The sequence below is a fragment of the Entelurus aequoreus genome, linkage group LG25 (assembly GCF_033978785.1).
Source record: "Entelurus aequoreus isolate RoL-2023_Sb linkage group LG25, RoL_Eaeq_v1.1, whole genome shotgun sequence".
Lineage (NCBI taxonomy): Eukaryota > Metazoa > Chordata > Actinopteri > Syngnathiformes > Syngnathidae > Entelurus > Entelurus aequoreus.
In genome coordinates, this window is record NC_084755.1 from 18,243,565 (window position 1) to 18,262,589 (window position 19,025).

General features: G+C 39.6%; 2 protein-coding genes across 2 annotated transcripts; one reads left to right on the forward strand and one right to left on the reverse strand.

The window, feature by feature from the left end:
* rnps1 (RNA binding protein S1, serine-rich domain) lies at positions 1-4,738 on the reverse strand. The gene is made up of 7 exons (XM_062037378.1): positions 4,621-4,738; positions 2,346-2,492; positions 1,206-1,391; positions 1,012-1,120; positions 778-931; positions 427-565; positions 1-316 (listed from the first exon to the last, which is right to left on the reverse strand). Coding segments are annotated over exons 1-7 (843 nt in total). The 5' UTR covers positions 4,623-4,738; the 3' UTR covers positions 1-210.
* A 3,209-nt stretch (positions 4,739-7,947) lies between these two features.
* Positions 7,948-15,647, forward strand: LOC133642920 (uncharacterized). Its single transcript, XM_062037338.1, has 4 exons — positions 7,948-8,092; positions 10,807-11,455; positions 11,551-11,664; positions 14,175-15,647. The coding sequence occupies exons 2-4, from the start codon at positions 10,826-10,828 to the stop codon at positions 15,030-15,032; spliced, it is 1,602 nt and encodes a 533-aa protein (XP_061893322.1). The 5' UTR covers positions 7,948-8,092; positions 10,807-10,825; the 3' UTR covers positions 15,033-15,647.
* The last annotated feature ends 3,378 nt before the right edge of the window (positions 15,648-19,025 follow it).

A 19,025-nucleotide genomic window follows, 5' to 3' on the forward strand; every position in this document is an offset into this window, starting at 1 on the left:
CTAATATGTTTTATTTTTCAAACTGTCTAAAAGTCAATACAAGCTAAAAAGGGTTTACTCTTTGAGCAGGATCAAAACTTACAAGAATGTGGTCACGAAAAAAAAAAAAAAAAAAAAAGACTTCCGACATGCAGGAACATGTTGACTTGGAACTTTTCCGTGTAGTACGTTATTTATGAAATTAAAAAAAAAAAAAAGAAAGTCTGCAGTTTATCTGGAGGAGTTGGAGCTGGAGCGAGAGCGGTGACGCCTGCGACCAGGGGATCTGGAGCGAGAGCGGCGGCGTACCGGTGAACGCCTCCTCGGAGAGCGGGACCTGGAGGAACATTTTGAAAAAACATATATAGTAAAAATACAGCAGGTACATATACTCCTTTTTATTTATATTTTTTATAAATCACAACAAAATTAGAAAATGTTACCGACCTTCTTCTCATGCGTGGTGGGCTGCGACGCCACATGGGAGGTGGAGGAGGCATCCTGCGAGGGGGAGACAGCCTACGAGGAGGGCGGATTCTTTGAGGCAGTACAGCGGATGCTGTGATTTCCTGTCCGTCGATCTGACCTAGGAATATATAGAAATACAGGATATGGACAAATGTATTCGGCCACATTATCACTGCACTTCCTAAAAGGAAGAAAATATTCTTTTAAATCGTTATTTACCTAGTGAACAGCGTGTTTATTCAACACTTACACAGTGCCGACTAAAACTAACCTGTATCATATTTTTTTGGGCACTGTAAAGTGTGAATACAATGCAACACAGTCTCCTACCTCCATCCATGTACTTGAGGGCCTTCTGAGCCTCGTCGTGGCTCTCAAACTCCACATAAGCAAAGCCTTTGGTCAAGTGGGGGCACATCCTGTCCACAGGCATTTCAACAGACTTGATTTTCCCATAAGTGGCAAAGATTTCCTGAATGTGATCCTGCATAGAATTAAGCAAACATGGTTGGACCTAATGATCAACACAACAAGATGGGTCTTTAAAACGGGTGTAAAGCGGACCTTGGTGACGTTCCTGGTCAGTCGTCCTAAGTGGACCTTCGTGGGCTTGGGACTTGGCGTTCTTTTCCTCCGCTCCTTCTCATCTCCTCTCCCTTTCTGTGTTTTTGATCTACACAACACACAAAACTGGGACTCTTAAGACGAACACAAGTCCGAATAATTCCCCGAGTATTGTGAAAGAAGATGCGACTTACGCTGAACGTGAGCGGCGGCGGTTGTCATGGCGCCTGCGACTGGGACTTGGAGACCCGGAGGTGCTGGAGGAGGATGAGGAGCGAGAGCGTGAGGAACCAGAGCTGCTGGATCCGGAAGAACTGGACCCGCTGGATGAGCCCGAGCTGGAACCAGAGCTGCTGCTGGAAGAGGAGCTAGATCTGGACCTGGTCATGAACAAGGCAGAGACGTTAGACAAAAACTAAAAGGTGCATTAACTAAAAGCTTTACTAAAATGAGAAGTTTTCAAATGTTTCTTAAAAGTTTCAACATAGTTAAGATCACGGAAGGACTGGTGCAAATTGTTCCAGAGTTTGGGAGCTAATGCCAGGTCTCCACTGGTTTTAAAACAAGTTTTTGGGATCTTTAGAAGACCGGAGGCTGCGCACTGAAGAGCAGGGGCATAGCAAGTCAGTGATGTACTTAGGGGCCCCACCATGCAACGCACAGAATGTCAGGACTAAAATCTGAAACTCAATGCGGAATTTAACTGGAAGCCAATGAAGACTGGATAAAACGGGGGTGATATGGGCTGTTCTGGGTGCACCGGTCAAAAGTCTGGCAGCCGCATTTTGTACAGTCTGAAGTCTCTTTAGCGTTGACTTGTTGCAAAGAGTGAAAAGAGAACTGCAATAGTCAATGCAAGACGAAATTAACACATGAATGATCATTTCGAGATTCAATTTTGACAGCAGATTTCTCACTTTAGAAATATTTCTGAGATGATAAAAACAGTTTTTGGTCAGTTGACGACAGTGACCCTCCAAAGACATGGACTGATCAAACACAACTCCAAGGTTTCTGAGGCTGCTTTTAACAGATGCACCCAGAGCACCAAGGGAGTTCTTGATCAGGTGGATCTTTTTATCGGGAGCAATTATCAGAGTTTCCGTTTTGTTTGAATAAAACAATATGTGTTGATCGAGTCAGGTTGCCGTCATGGTGTAACGGCTGGCCACGAGGTTCTAGCCTATGGCGTCCGGGGCAAAGATGGGGGAAGTGACGTCTTGAGTACGATATTGTATTCAGCCAAGAGAGTTTATCTATACAACCATACAGTACAATGCAAAAATGCACTTGCTCAAATATCAGGTGAAAAGTTCCATAACATGATAACAAACCTGCTGCTACTGCTTCCAGTGGACGCACTGCGGCGCTTCTTGGTTTTGTCCCGTCCCCGGTCCTTTTCTCCGTCCTTGTTCGCAGTTTTCTCTTTGGTTCGGTCTTTCGTTTTCTCCTCTTCCTTCCGCTTAGTGGGTGACGGAGCCCTACAAAACAGAAAACACATAGGATTAAATTAATGTTATGCACTGGTTAAAAAACTAAATAGTGCTCGGCATTATTATTTTCACAATTATAGATGCATTCATTGTGGTGGGTGAACTTGCAGTAGTAGAATTTGCAGTGCATCATACAGAGTGTTGTTTCTAACAATTTGACTCTGTAAACCTACGACATCAAAATATTACAAATACATAAGTATGATGCTGAGCCGCTATTTGGCTACTACATTCAATTACAAATATATCACTAAAATTGCACTTATTGATATATGACAGTATCAGATGATTATTGATCCTCATGTTAGTAAATGATCCTCATAATAGTAATATTGATATATGACAGTATCAGATGATTATTGATCCTCATATTAATAATATTGATATATGACAGTGTCAGATGATTATTGATCCTCATATTAGTAATATTGAGATATGACAGTATCAGATGATTGTTGATCCTCATATTAGTAATATTGAGATATGACAGTATCGGATGATTATTGATCCTCATATTAGTAATATTGAGCTATGACAGTATCAGATGATTTTTGGATCCTCACATTAGTAATAATAGGGCAGCACGGTGGACCAGGGGTTAGTGCATGTGCCTCGCAATACGAAGGTCCTGAGTAGTCCTGGGTTCAATCCCGGGCTCGGGATCTTTCTGTGTGGAGTTTGCATGTTCTCCCCGTGACTGCGTGGGTTCCCTCCGGGTACTGCGGCTTCCTCCCACCACCAAAAACATGCACCTGGGGATAGGTTGATTGGCAACACTAAATTGGCCCTAGTGTGTGAGTGTGAATGTTGTCTGTCTATCTGTGTTGGCCCTGTGATGAGGTGGCGACTTGTCCAGGATGTACCCCGCCTTCCGCCCGAATGCAGCTGAGATAGGCTCCAGCACCCCCCGCGACCCCAAAAGGGATAAGCGGTAGAAAATGGATGAATGAATGGATATTAGTAATATTGAGATATGACAGTATCAGATGATTATTGATCCTCATATTAGTAAAATTTGTATATTGATATTGATAGGAGAAATATAACCTTAGAGGAAAATCAAATTTAAAACATTTGTATGCTCGTACAACACTTAAAATCTTTAGCATATCAATATGTGGAATGAAATTATGGAACGGATTAACCAAAGAAATTAAACAAAGCACCAATATGATTCAGTTTAAGGGACTGTTCAAACTACAAGTATCCCACACCCCGGATTGTAAATAATTTAATGTATATACTCTGATGATTATCTTGTGTGATGACTGTATTATGATGTTAGTATATATTTGATAGTATATATCTGTATCATGAATCAATTTAAGTGGACCCCGACTTAAACAAGTTGAAAAACGGGTGTTACCATTTAGTGGTCAATTGTACGGAATATGTACTGTACTGTGCCAATACCAATAAAAGCTTCAATCAATCAATGTTCACAAAGTACACATAACAATAATTATGAACATCTTGAACCCTTTTTTTCTTTCTTTTGAGATAAAGATTATTTATGTATTTAATATTTGTTTACTTACCATGGTATATTATTCATGTATTATTTATTTATTCACTGTTCTGTTACAGAGAACAAGGAAATGGGCTAAAATTGCTATGGAATGAAAAGGGGTAGGATTAAATAAACTCTGCTTCTTCCTACTCCTTTTCGGACGTGCTGTAATGAAACAACTGGAAATAAGTGATGAATGTGTTGCGTCCTAGTAGTAGATTGCGCAAGTGATCGCTCAATGCGCATGCTAGCGTGTAGCTTAGCAGGACAGACTACGATCAACATAGTTGCAGAAATTAGATGCAATATAACTTCGTAAAGAAAAAAACAAGGCATTTTTGGGTATGAATGAATACTAGAATCAACAAAAACACTAGTTAAGTTAAAAACAAATAAAATTATCCATGAGTCGCAAAAACCCGCCGCCGCCGCCATTGATTTTCATTCAGACAGGCGGAAACCACGGTGCTCGATTTCAGCCGCTAAATACTCAGCCTATTAATTGTGTACCATTTTCCATTACATGCAGCTTGGTTTAATATATTAAAACACGCGGAATAAAGCCATGCTGTTAGTTTAACATGCGGAATAAAAGCGTAATCTTACATCTTTGTTTACAGGCGGATATTCTCAGGAGGCGATGGCCTAGAGAAGAGTCGCTTGCTGATTACGTAGTTAGAACCGGATATGACGCGTTTAGCCATGCGCTGCCGACAACTTCTTCTTTTTAAACATTTTTTTTATGGCGGTTGGCAAGCAACCTTGTGGTGTGCATTCCCGCCACCTGCTGTAATGGAGTGTGAACCGAGATGGATCCCTATTCTATATTATTTTATTTAAACCAGTGTTTTTTCAATATGTGTATATTGCTTTATATCCTATATGTTCTGAATTCAATCCTAATATATCTTCCACTGCTAACCTAATATTTTCTTTCGCTAACTTACTTTCCAGTATTTCCCTTTCTCTATTATATTTCCTACACTGTATTAAAACATGTCCTACACCAGGGGTGTCCAAAGTGCGGCCCGGGGCCCATTTGTGGCCTGCAGGTCATTTTTCAACGGCCCCATGGCACATTTTAAAAATACAATTGGAAAAAAAATAAAAAACATAATAAATTGTATAATAGAGCAAACAGGTGAAATGTAACAATACAATGTTGCAATGTTTACTCTAATAACACAAAGCTGCCATGCAGGCCGTTTCTTAAAAAAAAAAAAAAAAGAATCAAAATCAATGTTATTATGAAGGCTCCAATTACGTCACATTAAATATTCCACTTTGCGATATTTTTGGGGAAAATGTTGCATATTTTGTGTTTGCCATATGAAAAACTGAGCTGTTTTTTTTAAAAAAGGGCCTAAAACAAACAAACAAAAAACATAAAATTAATAATTGACGGATAGATCTGAAGTTGATCTCGAGATTATTGTGTTAAAAGTAAACAGTAAAAAAATAAATAATAATTTAACACTTTAATGAGTAGGACCCTTTTGGATCCCCAATAATTTTAGTGTGATTTGTTTTTAAGTGTCATTGCTCAAAAAATAATAATGAATTAAAATCAATGGTGTTATGAGTTATTGACCTTTTTAAGGCTCCAATTATTATATAACCTCAAATATTCCACAGTGAAAATATTGCATATTTTGTGTTTTTTCCATTTTAAAAAATGGGTTTTCTTTGACAAAAAGAGCATACAACTCATATATTTAAAACCTTTATATTGACAGATAGATCTAATGTTGATCTAGAGATTTAAAACTTGAATAATAATAAAAATAATAATACTGAATAATGACACATTTTTTATATTTTTTTGACCAAAACCCTTTGGGGTCCCCGGGTTCAAGTCTGAGTGGAGGCCTAAATGTATATTTTTTATACATATATTGTATTGGTTTTTAAAATGAAAAATATCAAAATGGCCCCCGCTTGCTTTGATTTTTCAGTGTGCGGCCCTCAGTGGAAAAAGTTTGGACCGCCCTGTGACCTACACTTTCTATCTGTTGGCAAGAATCACACAGTCTTGTAGTATGTTTCCCTATCAATTTTAATGAACTATTTAAGTATGTATGTCCTAATCTCATTCTAGTAATAGTGTCTTCTTTCTTCCTATTTCTACTGCCTCCTCTCATTACACCTATACTCTCCTCAGGACTTTGTTATACTCTCTACCTTTTGTTTCCTTATTCCAATTATCCTGCCACTTTTTTATTGTGTTCTATCTTAATGATGTTCTTCACTTCTTCTTTACTGTGCTTAATCTCCATATTTACTTCTGTTGTATTAGTTGCTTGTTTTGCGTATTTATCAGCTAATTCATTCCCCACAACTCCTACATGAGCAGGAACCCAAAGAAATGTTACCAGACCTCCCGCTTTATTTATTCTGTATATTTCCTGAACTATTTCCTAAACTAAATCTTGTCTTGTTTCTGAAGCAATGTTTTTAATGCTGATCAATGCACTGCTGGAGTCCGAGCACACGACTGCTTTCCTTGCTTTATTTTCCTCTATCCAGTTAACTGCCATATGAATTGCAACCAATTCCCCCGTAAAAACAGATAACTTATCACTAATTATTTTATTAAATACTATGTTTCCTTGTGGGATAACTGCTGCAGCTCCTACCTTATTACTTATAGTTTTTGATGCATCTGTGTATATTATGATGTTGTCTAAAAACGTTTCCTCAATCCATTGTTCTATCTGGTAACTATTTAAATTTCTATTCTTTAATAATTGCATGTTTACCTTTGGGTTTTCATACATCCACGGTGGTATTGCAGGGATTGGTACTGTAGGGCTAACTTTAATATTGTCAATTTGAGCTTTATTATATATGTCTCCTATTTTCCACCCAAAACTATTAATTTTTTTCTTCTCTTTTTCTTGGAAATTTAGTAGCACTTGATGAGTCGGGCTTGAGCCCCCCTAAAATAGGCCTAACAACGCCAATGCCTCTAACAACCAAAAAGCTGTGAAAACGATGATGCTGTGTTCCAAATGTAAGTTATTTACTGAGATTGAGTGAGCCATGGCTTTGCACTTTGTTTATATATATATATATATATATATATATATATATATATATATATATATATATATATATATATATATATATATATATATATATATATATATATATATATATATATATATATATATATATATATATATATATATATATATATATATATATATATATATATATATATATATATCGCATTCTATTTTAGTTACTTTGAATTTACAAACCCCTGGTGCTGTTTTGTACTTTTTTTGTACTTACTTTGATTATTATTTTCAACTGTTTGTAAATGTTGAAATTTATAAATAAAGGTTTATATTAAAAAAAATTAAATAAAAAAATATATTAAAAAAATAGCAGTATCGCTATTTTAACAGGGTTAACCCTTGTGTGGTGTTCGGGTCTGTGGGACCCATTTTAATGTTTTATTAAAAGAAAAATTATACAATACAATTTTTTTTTAAATAATAAAAAAAACTCGTCTTTCTTTGTTTCACTAGGTGAGCACTTGACTTTACTGAATGATTTATTTTAATTTTATTTTTTATTGAACAACAAACATACATTTATAATTCACACAAAAAGCCAAGGCACTTTCAACATCAAGAAAAAACAAACAAAACAAATACAGATAGAGTAATAATACTAAAAAAAATATGAAAAATAAAAATAAAAAAAGACAAAAAGGGCTACCCAAATCACTTGTTTGTTTTAACAAGGATATCAATTTAATGGCATTTTTACTTTTAATAATTTTCCAAGATTTGATTGATAATTGTAGCCCATTAAGCCAATTGGAAAATGTAGGCCTTACTTTCATAAAACGACATTTATTAAATGTTAATTTAGCCGAGAGAAGAGTCGCTTGCTGATGATGTAGAGGAGCCGGATATGACGCGTTTAGCCAGGCGCCGCTTACAACTCATTTGTTTATTTATGTGCTCCATAAAAATGAAACTGTAGCGCATTCTTCCTGCGGGTCGCCAAATGATGTGAAAGAAGCATATTTTCAAGTCTCACTCGTCTTTCTTTGTTTCACGAGGTGAGCACTTGACTTTACTAAATGTTAATTTCGCGTTTTGTGTCGTACAGCTGTCGTTTGATAGGTTTTACGTTAAGGAAGGTATTCACCAATGGATACTGATACTGATTTGTTGTTATGAGATTCTTGGTGTATTGTTGTGGATATGTGTTTATCGAGTAGCCATTACTTCAATCCAATCCACTATAATTATATAGCACATTTAAACAACAAACATTTTTCCAAAGTGCTGCACAAAAATATTAAAAACAAGATTCAAATACTATCCTTAGCTCCACCAATGACCAGTGTTGGGTTAGTTACTGAAAACCAGTAACTAGTTACAGTTACTAGTTACTTTATTTAAAAAGTAACTCAGTTACTTACACCAAAAAGTAATGCGTTACTGTGAAAAGTAACTATTTAGTTACTCTTTTTTTTTTAAAGCTCCCATTAATGCCCTTTTAGCCTTCATTTCAGTACTGTTATTGCACTGGAGAATAATACAATATGTTGATCAACTTGACATGCATTTGCATCACTGAACTCTGCTAAGCAATGTGGTCTACATACAACACACAAAGACAAAGATATGTTTCAAAGGGCCAATTTATTTCAGGCCAGAACAAATTGACAAAACTATTTTAAATAGCTGCAACATAACATACATAAGTAACAAACAGCATAATAACAACATAGCTGTAAAGCAAGGAAGGCACACACTACATACACAAAGCCTAACCAGGCATTTTTTTCTCAAGGAATTCTGAAACAAAATCATGTCTGAAGCCCAGAACACTACACATTTCTCCAGTTTTAGTTTAGAGATAAGGAAATATTGGCCTGGCCCACTAGCATCCCTCTTTATGTTTGTGAACTTTATAGTCTGTACATTTAGAGTGATGTGATAATCAAACACTCTAGAAGTCTAGAATGAAAGAGTATATAAGATAATTGACAGAGTGTGTACCTTCAGTGCTGAATGATGAGCAGAGGCAGAGTTAATCCTTAAGTGGTGGTGGTGGAGGGGAAGTGGCATCAGAGTCTGTGTCTCTCTTTACTAGCTTCGTTGAAGCATGTTGCTTTTGTAGCTGTTTCAGCAGATTTGAATAGCTGTTTTGGGCAGTAAATGGGATCTTTGATCCAAGACACAACTTACATTTAACTAAAATGTTCTTTTCTTTGTGCTCGACAAAAGAACAATAGTGTGAATATCTGTTAACAAATGTTAAAAAACTTGAATGCAGCTCCGCCATGATCATACACGCCCCCCCTCCCCTCCCTCCCCACACCCACACCCAGACACACACAGAGCGCGCGTCTCTCTTCTCCGGCTTGTGACACAAGAAGAATCAGAAGGACGACACTGCAGCGCTCCAATAAAACACACTCAGATTTTCTGTTTCTAACCGATACTACATAAAAAATAATGTACAATAACGCAGTAACGCATCATGTAGTAACGGTAACTGAGTTACTGAATATAAAAAATAATGCGTTAGATTACTAGTTACCGCCGAAACTAACGGCGTTACAGTAACATGTTACAAAGTAACACATTAGTCTCAACACTGCCAATGACTGAATGAAAACAAAATAAATAAATATAAAACCAACATAAAAACAATACAAAATTCCATCCCATCCATTTTCTACCGCTTGTCCCTTTTGGGGTCGCGGGGGATGCTGGAGCCTATCTCAGCTGCATTCAAAAATGAATATGATTAAAAAACGATTTTAGAGGGTAAAACCAATTAAATCAATAAATACAAATACAAATTTAAAAACACAGAGGACCACACAACTCACGTAATGTCAAAAGCCAGAGAATAAAAGTGAGTCTTAAGACGAGACTTAAAACACTCCACTGTGGGAGCAGTTCGAACATGGAGGGGCTTAGGGCCGACCACAGAGAAGGCCCTGTCTCCCCTAGTTTTAAGTCTCGTCTTGGGCACCACGAGCTGGAGCTGGCTCTTGGACCTCAGAGCGCGAGCAGGAGTGTAAATTTGGACGAGGTCCGAGATATAATGAGGTGCCAGTCCATGCAAAGCTTTAAAACCAAACAGCAACATTTTAAATCAATCAATCAATCAATCAATCAATCAATGTTTACTTATATAGCCCTAAATTACGAGTGTCTCAAAGGGCTGCAGAAGCCACAACGACATCCTCGGCTCAGATCCCACATCAGGGCAAGAAAAAACTCAACCCAATGGGATGACAATGAAAAACCTTGGAGGGGGCCGCAGATGTTAGGACCCCCCTGGGTGACCGGTGCAATGGACGTCGAGTGGATCTAGCATAATATTGTGAGAGTCCAGTCCATAGGGAATCTAACATAATAGTGAGAGTCCAGTCCATCGTGGGGCCAGCAGGAGATAATCTTGAGCGGAGACAGGTCAGCAGCGCAGAGACGTCCCCAACTGATGCACAGATGAGTGGTCCACCCTGGGTCCCGACTTTGGACAGCTAGCGCATCATCAATTCTAAAAAGAACAGGGAGCCAGTGTAAGGTCACAAAAATTGGGGTTATATGCTCGCGTTTCCTGGCCCCTGTTAAAAGTCGTGCTGGCGCGTTCTGGACTAACTGCAACCAAGAGAGAGTTTTTTGGATAATACCAGCATAAAGTGCATTGCAGTAGTCCAGGTGACTTGAAATAAAAGCATGCAGGACTTGTTCAAAAAGGTTAAAAGATTACAAACGATTTTACTTGACATTGTTTTATTTTCTAAAGTTGCCTTGACGGAGACACCATGGGTCGGCTGGATGATGCTGCCAAACGCAAAGTGGTGGAACTGAGGAAGGCCGGTCTTAGTTTCCGCAAGATTAAGGCAGTGCTGGAGTTGGAGAACATCAAGGTGTCTGCACAGGCCATCTACCTCTTCCTAAGGGAGTTCCAGGGCAGGCGACCGGGCAGGGTCAGACCTTTGATGATTGGTAGCAACACATCGCCAGCAGATATACAGAGTCTACCTGGAGGTCTGCAAGAGAGCTGGAGCAACATACGGCTCCAAAACCTGCTCCGGGATGTGTCTCACCACGTCGGCTTGACTGCTGCAAACAGGTTTGCTAAAAAGGCATCCACTGGCACGGAGACCAATGCAAAAGCATCTGGGTCTGGGGAAAGCAGCGGAGACAGCAGGCCGGTGCAGCAGCAGCAGCAACGTGTGGAAGATGGGGAAGAGAATGACATCCAAATTGTGAGCGTCACCTCTCTTGCACAGAACAGTCAACGAAGAGCCGACACGATTGCGACAACATCTTCATCCGGAACATCGTCTTTGGCCTTCACCAGGCGGCGAGTCACTCCTTCTCCGGCCACCAGTTCCATGTTGGCAGCCCGTAAGCGGCTTTTGGATAAAGCACTGACACACAAGATGAAGGTCGGGTTGTGAGCTTTCTTGTTTGTCATTTCTCACTTCTTTAAATTGGTCATAGAGTGTATATAACTTGTTTATTACATACGTTTTCAAACCAGGTGGCAACATTGTTGAGGAGAGATCATGCAAACGTCACAAGTTCAGATTTAACTGCAATGACGCAACCACAACAGACATCAGCATCCTCACATTATGATCTGACTACAGAAAAGGTGAGGAGAAAACTCTTACGACATAGATATTCTACCAAATTGTTTTAGGGGCCACATTTCCAGAAAACTAAGGACCAGAGGGCCTGACTTCTCCCTTAACTATTAGTCTTGATTTGTATATTCTGTAGAACCAACATCCTTTACAGGAGACATTAGATTTTGAAGCACCTTCTACAAAAAAGCTTGTCAGAGTTCATGAAAGCACTCTTGTGTTTTTAGGAATCTGCTGCAAAAATGTGAATCACTCACAAGTTTTTTTAACTGAACTCACGGGCCACCAGTTGAATAGCGCAAATGATAAACATAGAGGACCTGAAATGGAAACTTGAGGAACACTGCTAGTATAACTAAAGAGTATCAACAAATGACTACTGCTTCTGAAGTAAACAAGCGACAGCGATACCTTAGTTACAAGTATCACATTTAAAAAAGGAATGTGTACCTGAGAAAAAGGAGGGGACTTAAATCAGAGATCCCAGATGCCCTCTATTTAGCGGAATTCCGCTATTTTTCTAGCCAAAGTGGTATTTTTTTCGATGACTGTATAAAACCACTATAAGTAAGTAAGTAAGCAAATTGTATTTATAAAGCGCTTTTCACAGATAAAATCACAAAGCGCTGTACAAAACATAGGTGAAGTAAAACAACAATTCAATTTAAAACAATAGGGGCAACATAAAAAGGATACACAGTGGATTAAAAATGATAGTTAAAAGGTGCATTAACTAAAAGCTATACTAAAAAGAGAAGTTTTCAAATGTTTCTTAAAAGTTTCAACACAGTCAAGATCACGGAGGGACTGGTGCAAAGTGTTCCAGAGTCTGGGTGCTATAGCCTGGAATGCCAGGTCCTCACGGGCTTTAAAACGAGTTTTTGGGATCTTTAGAAGACCCTAGCTTGAAGATTGGAGGCTGCGCCCTGAAGAGTAGGGGCATAGCAAGTCAGTGATGTACTGAGGGGCCCCACCATGCAACGCACGGAATGTCAGGACTAAAATCTTAAACTCAATGCGGAATTTAACTGGAAGTCAATGAAGACTGGATAAAACAGGGGTGATATGGGCTGTTCTGGGTGCACCGGTCGCATTTTGTACAGTCTGAAGTCTCTTTAGCGTTGACTTGTTGAAAAGAGTGAAAAGAGAATTGCAATAGGCGTGAATGATAATTTCGAGATCCAATTTTGACAACAAATTTCTCACTTTAGAAATATTTCTGAGATAATAAAAACAGTTTTTGGTCAGTTGACGCCAGTGACCCTCCAAAGACATGGACTGATGAAACACAACCCCAAGGTTTCTGAGGCTGCTTTTAACAGATGCACCCAGAGCACCAAGGGAGTTCTTGATCAGAGGGATCTTTTTATCGGGAGCAATTATCAGAGTTTCCGTTTTGTTTGAATAAAACAGTGCGTGTTGATCGAGTCAGGTTGCCGTCATGGTTTAACGGCTGACCACGGGGTTCTAGCCTATGGCTTCCGGGGCAAAGATGGGGGAAGTGACGTCTTGTTGTGGGGTGAGAGTTTGTGCGAGTCTTGCCGGGAAAGGAGAGACATCTCGTACATTGACCTTGTTGTACGAGAGTGTGGCTTTTGTCAAAAAAAAAGAAGACAAACAGGGGTTTTTGTCTGAGCTGCCATTCTTGAAACATTACAGTATGTTTTGGTCAGTGTCAGGAACATTAGGAAGTGAAATACTGTGGAAGAAGAAACATAAATGTCAGCGACTTTGCTGCGTTTTTGCTAGCAAACGTGTCCTTAACATCTTCCCAGGTTTAGGTACTTGTGTGTTTAACTTGTTAATATCATAGTGTCTGATCAGTACATATTGTGTAGTGATTTTGTTTTGAAATAACACATACAGTACAGGCCAAAATTTTGGACACACCTTCTGATTTCAATGAGTTTTCTTTATTTTCATGACTATTTACATTGTAGATTGTCACTGAAAGCATCAAAACTATGACACCTGTGAAGTGAAAACCCTGTCAGGTGACTACCTCTTGAAGCTCATCAAAAGAATTCCAAGAGTATGCAAAACAGTAATCAGAGCAAAGAGTGGCTATTTTGAAGGAAAAAAAACAGAATATAAAACATGTTTTCAGTTATTTCACCATTTTTTGTTAAGTTCATAGCTCCACATGTGTTCTTTCATAGTATTGATGCCATCACTGACAATCTACAATGTAAATAGTCATGCAAATAAAGAAAACCCATTGAATGAGAAGGTGTGTTGTCTCTGTAGGAGATGGGGAAAAAATAATTCTTGGAATTGGTCGTGGTTAGAAAAAGAAGTCAACGGATGACTCTGGGCCAGTTTGGTGTCATTCCCGGGCCGGATTTGGCCCCCCATAGCTTTGCTGAAGGAGTTGAAAAATGTAACCATGCTAATAGTTTAATAGAACATGCCATGAACTGTTTCCTCCATAAATACATACTGTAGATTAAACATGATGTGGTAAGCTTTGGATCATAAGCTCAAGGTTTTAACTTTATATTTTATTCTCATCCCACAGACTGGACTGGAGGATGGTGGAGGAAACACAGCCAGGCGCTTTGTCGCACAGAGACCAGGTCTGCCCCTTCGTTCCACTCACACTCTGCCACGTGCTGGAATCCGTCTTCCTAACCGCCCGCCAGCTCCTTTAACTTCCGTCCGCTTGCCGGCTTCCGGAGATCCCGGGCCATCTTGTAACGAGGGTAGCCAGCAGCAACAGGTAATCCAAGACCTGAGGGGTGGTCTACAGGATAAGATACAGACTCTAGGCAGTGAGGTGCGCAGCCTGGGCCTGGCGGTGAAGATGCTGGTAGAGCAGCAGAGCCGCCTGGAGAGGGAGCAAACGCAGCAGACGCACATCCAAAAGCAGATACTCAGCACCTTGCAGACCCTCGCCTCCAAAGTGGGACCTTGCAGCAACATTCAGCCGCCGCAAAACAAAACACCTTCTCCTTCCTCCTTGCCCGCCGCCTCTTCATCCGCTGCCTTTAACCAAGATACCTTTAACTTCAGCCAAGTCACATTCAGCCAGTGCAGCCAAACCCAGGCAGCCTTCGACTCTTTAGAGAGTTTAGAACCTGTCGAGGCCTTTAAGCTACCAGTCTTGAGCCCCGCCGGTATGAACGGATTCCCTCCGTGTAGCAGCAGTGAGAGCCTCTCACTCACTCACACCCCGCCTCAAACTCAATCGTACATGGCCGCATACCCTCAGCAAAACTGCCTCATGCCCCCTTACGCTCAGTCTTACGTGCCCACGTACGACAGGTCACACACGTACAGAGATGCGGGAAGCAGCTGCTCCAGGAGGACTATTCAGGACTGCAGTGTGTCCATGCAGGATGAACACCTCAATATTATTAAAGTGGAGGGACCCTAAATTGATGATAGCTTTTTTTAGAAGATATTTATTTTCTAGGTATAGTGGAACCTCTGAAGTTGAACACGTTACTGTCTAGTTCCAAATCGCCCGAGTGCAGCTGGGATAGGCTCTGGCCCTGTTTTCGGAGAAAAATATTTTAAAGTTTGCTACTATGCCCAACCTTTAGACCCTGTTGTGTTTGTGAGTGACAGGATGACAAGCTGTGACTTGCTTGGAGATGTCACCCCTGCTGGTGTGCATTTATAGATAGCTGGACTCCAAATATAAAACACATAGGTTTCAGACTTTTTTATCTTATATTTGGGTCTATACGGTACATTGCGGAACACTGGTCAACCTCCAATTTTACTTAGTCATAAACACTTTATTTGCTGTACAGGCAATGTTTTAAATAATGCAAAATGACTCATACATTGATTAGGACAACATAAAAACATTTGTTCTTACTATAACACATTTATAGGGATGTAACGGTATCAAAATCCCATGGTTCGATATTATCAAGGCAGCACGGTGGACCAGGGGTTAGTGCATGTGCCTCACAATACGAAAGTCCTGAGTAGTCCTGGGTTCAATCCCGGGCTCGGGATCTTTCTGTGGGGAGTTTGCATATTCTCCCCGTGACTGCGTGGGTTCCCTCCGGGTACTCCGGCTTCCTCCCACCGCCAAAAAACATGCACCTGGGGATAGGTTGATTGGCAACACTAAATTGGCCCTAGTGTGTGAATGTTGTCTGTCTATCTGTGTTGGCCCTGTGATGAGGTGGCGACTTGTCCAGGGTGTAGCCCGCCTTCCGCCCGAATGCAGCTGAGATAGGCTCCAGCACCCCCCGCGACCCCAAAAGGGACAAGCTGTAGAAAATGGATAGATGGATGGATGGACAATATTATCATGATATTAAGGTATAATATTAAAGTGAAAGTGAAAGTACCACTGATGGTCACACACACACACTAGGTGTGGTGAAATTACTCTCTGCATTTGACCCATCCCCTTGTTCCACCCCCAGGGAGGTGAGGGGAGCAGTGAGCAGCAGCCGTGGCCGCGCTCGGGAATCATTTTGGTGATTTCACCCCCAATTCCAACCCTTGATGCTGAGTGTCAAGCGGGGAGGTAATGGGTCCCGTCTTTTATAGTCTTTGGTATGACTCGGACGGGGTTTGAACTCACGACATACCGATCTCAGGGCGGACACTCTTACCACAAGGCCGCTGAGCAGGTAAATTATTGTGGTATATGTTTAAAAAAAAAAAGACTTAAAATGCCATAGTGTGCAAAATGAGGTGGCAGAAATGTTTAGAATAAACACACTTACTGCAATTGAACACACACATAATGCTAAAACTATTTTTAAGTACAAATAATCGTGCAGGTACAACCACTGTTTCAAGCAAATATTGAAAAAAACTCACAGTTGAATGTCTTTAAAGTGACAATGTAAACAAACATCCAGTGTAAAACAATGCTCACTTGAGTGTCTTTCAACTTTTACTTTCTGAGAACCAGTGTCCTCTACAGTGTATATGTTTATATCCATCCATCCATTTTCTACCGCTTGTCCCTTTCAGGGTCGCGGGGGGGGGTGCTGGGGCGGAAGGCGGGGTACACCCCGGACAAGTCGCCTCCTCATCGCAGGGCCAACACAGATAGACAGACAACATTCACACTCACATTCACACACGAGGGCCAATTTAGTGTTGCCAATCAACCTATCCCCGTGTGCATGTTTTGGGAGGTGGTAGGAAGCCGGAGTACCTGGAGGGAACTCACGCATTCACATCAGTTTGGAAAATGCTGTTTTGCGGAAAAGTTAGCTAATGATTTAACTTGTAATAGTACAAATACCTCACAAACTGATGTTTAGCTTCGCCGGCTTATGGGTGGCGACTTGTCCATGGTGTATGCTGCCTTCTGCTTGAGTGCAGCTGGATGGGCTCCAGCCCCCCTGTGGCGATCGAGAGAGACAAGTGTTGGAAAATAAATGCATTTATTAAGGATTCATTAAGTAGCTTTTCAGTTTACTCCTATTTCCGGCGATGTACAGTTTTTTTTGTAATTTTCCTACGTGGGGTGCGGCGTGACCGACTGGCTGGAAACTCTTCAGACGAAAGTGCCGTGCTTTTGCTTTGCAAAATGCCCTACCTTAACCAAAGAGATCATGTTTTCACCAGTGTTTATTTCTGTGTTTTTTAGCAACATAACTCAGTTATGGATAGATTTTGATGAATTTTTCAAGAAATGCCTCCCTCCCCAAAAAAACACTTAATTTCCTGCTAACGGTGTTCCAAGTCTGCTGCGCAGAGGATTCTGGGAGATGTATTTTATTTTCAGACCCGGCAAATGCTAAAGCGCCAGAAAAAAAACTACACACCAAATTTTTGTTTTGATACCGTCACACGGCACTATTGTGAAGACTTTAAAACCGCAATACCGTTACACTCCTACACATTTTAGATGTTTGCTAATTTGCCCAACCTTTGAGCCTGCTGTGTTTGTGTGTGAGTGACAGGAAGACAAGCTCTGACTTGCCAGAAAAGACTTCTTCTCACACCACCTGCTGGCTTGCCTACTATATAGATCAGGGGTCCCCAAACTACGGCCCGCCAGCATCCAAAATCCGGCCCGCGGGTAGTCCAGAGTAAAAAAAAATAAAATAAAAAATAATTAATCTGTCCTTTCTAGCCCATCCATCAATCCATTTTCTACCACTTGTTATTCTTAGAGTCTCCTAGTTGCTCAGGCAAATCATATTGTCTATAAATGCATTTTTCCATCGATAACGTGTCGACATCATGCTCGCGTCGCAGTGTCGGGCGAGCGCGCGGCAAGTGCAAGTCAATTAGTGCAATAGGAAAAAAAATGACGGAAACATAAAATAGACTCAGTGCAGAGTTTTTAAACATCAGGGGACATATTACTTTTTTTGTTCAATGTAAGGAAAAGGCAATTTGTCTAATCTGCAATGATATTTTATATATATATATATATATATATATATATATATATATATATATATATATATATATATATATATATATATATATATATATATATATATATATATACATATATATGTATGTGTATGTGTGTGTATATACATATATGTATGTATGTGTATATATATATATATATATATATATATATATATATATATATATATATATATATATATATATATATATATATATATATATATATATATATATATATATGTGTGTGTGTGTGTGTGTGTGTGTGTGTGTGTGTGTGTATGTACATATATATAGATATATAGATATAGATAGCCCGGCCCCTGGTTAAATATATATACATATATATGTATGTGTATGTGTGTGTATATACATATATGTATGTATGTATGTTTATATATATATATATATATATATATATATATATATATATATATATATATGTGTGTGTGTGTGTGTATGTATAGATATATAGATATAGATATAGATAGCCCGGCCCCTGGCTAAATGTTTTTAACCCAATGCGGCCCCTGGGTCAAAAAGTTTGGGGACCCCTGATATATATATATATAGATTCTAAGTATAAGAACACATATTTTTTATCTTATCTTTTATTTGGGTCAATACGGTAAATCCCAGAACCCTGGTTAAGCTCAGATTTATTCTCATTTATAAAAATCGTATTACTTAACAGGCATTTTTAAAAAACATTTTTTTTTCATGTAATTGGGACGACTTACGGTAAAAACAATATAGTGTTCTCACTTCTCATCCTAAAAAACTTAAACAGGTGGTCGTCACTTCGCATTACAACATAACACAGCTTTCTTTCTGGTGAGCGCTTTATTACTATTCAACTATTGTTATCATCAAGACCAGGGGTGTCAAACGTACAGCCCGCGGGCCGGATTAGGCCCGCAAACAGGTTTTTTTCTGGCCCGCGGGATAAGTTTGCTACTTATAAAAATAAGCCAAGATTTTTGAATGAAAAAACCGCTGTTCTAAATGTGTCCTCTATATG

Bases quoted from the DNA above. Each gene is read 5' to 3' on its own strand.
- rnps1 (XM_062037378.1), bottom strand. The intron at 1,121-1,205 runs GTAAGTCGCATC...TGTGTTGTGTAG, and splicing joins CGCCGCCGCTCACGTTCAGC to ATCAAAAACACAGAAAGGGA. The intron at 317-426 runs GTCGGTAACATT...ATGTTCCTCCAG, and splicing joins CCACCACGCATGAGAAGAAG to GTCCCGCTCTCCGAGGAGGC.
- LOC133642920 (XM_062037338.1), top strand. From the start codon at position 10,826: ATGGGTCGGCTGGATGATGCTGCCAAACGCAAAGTGGTGGAACTGAGG. The intron at 11,456-11,550 runs GTCGGGTTGTGA...TTTTCAAACCAG, and splicing joins CACTGACACACAAGATGAAG to GTGGCAACATTGTTGAGGAG. The intron at 11,665-14,174 runs GTGAGGAGAAAA...CTCATCCCACAG, and splicing joins ATGATCTGACTACAGAAAAG to ACTGGACTGGAGGATGGTGG.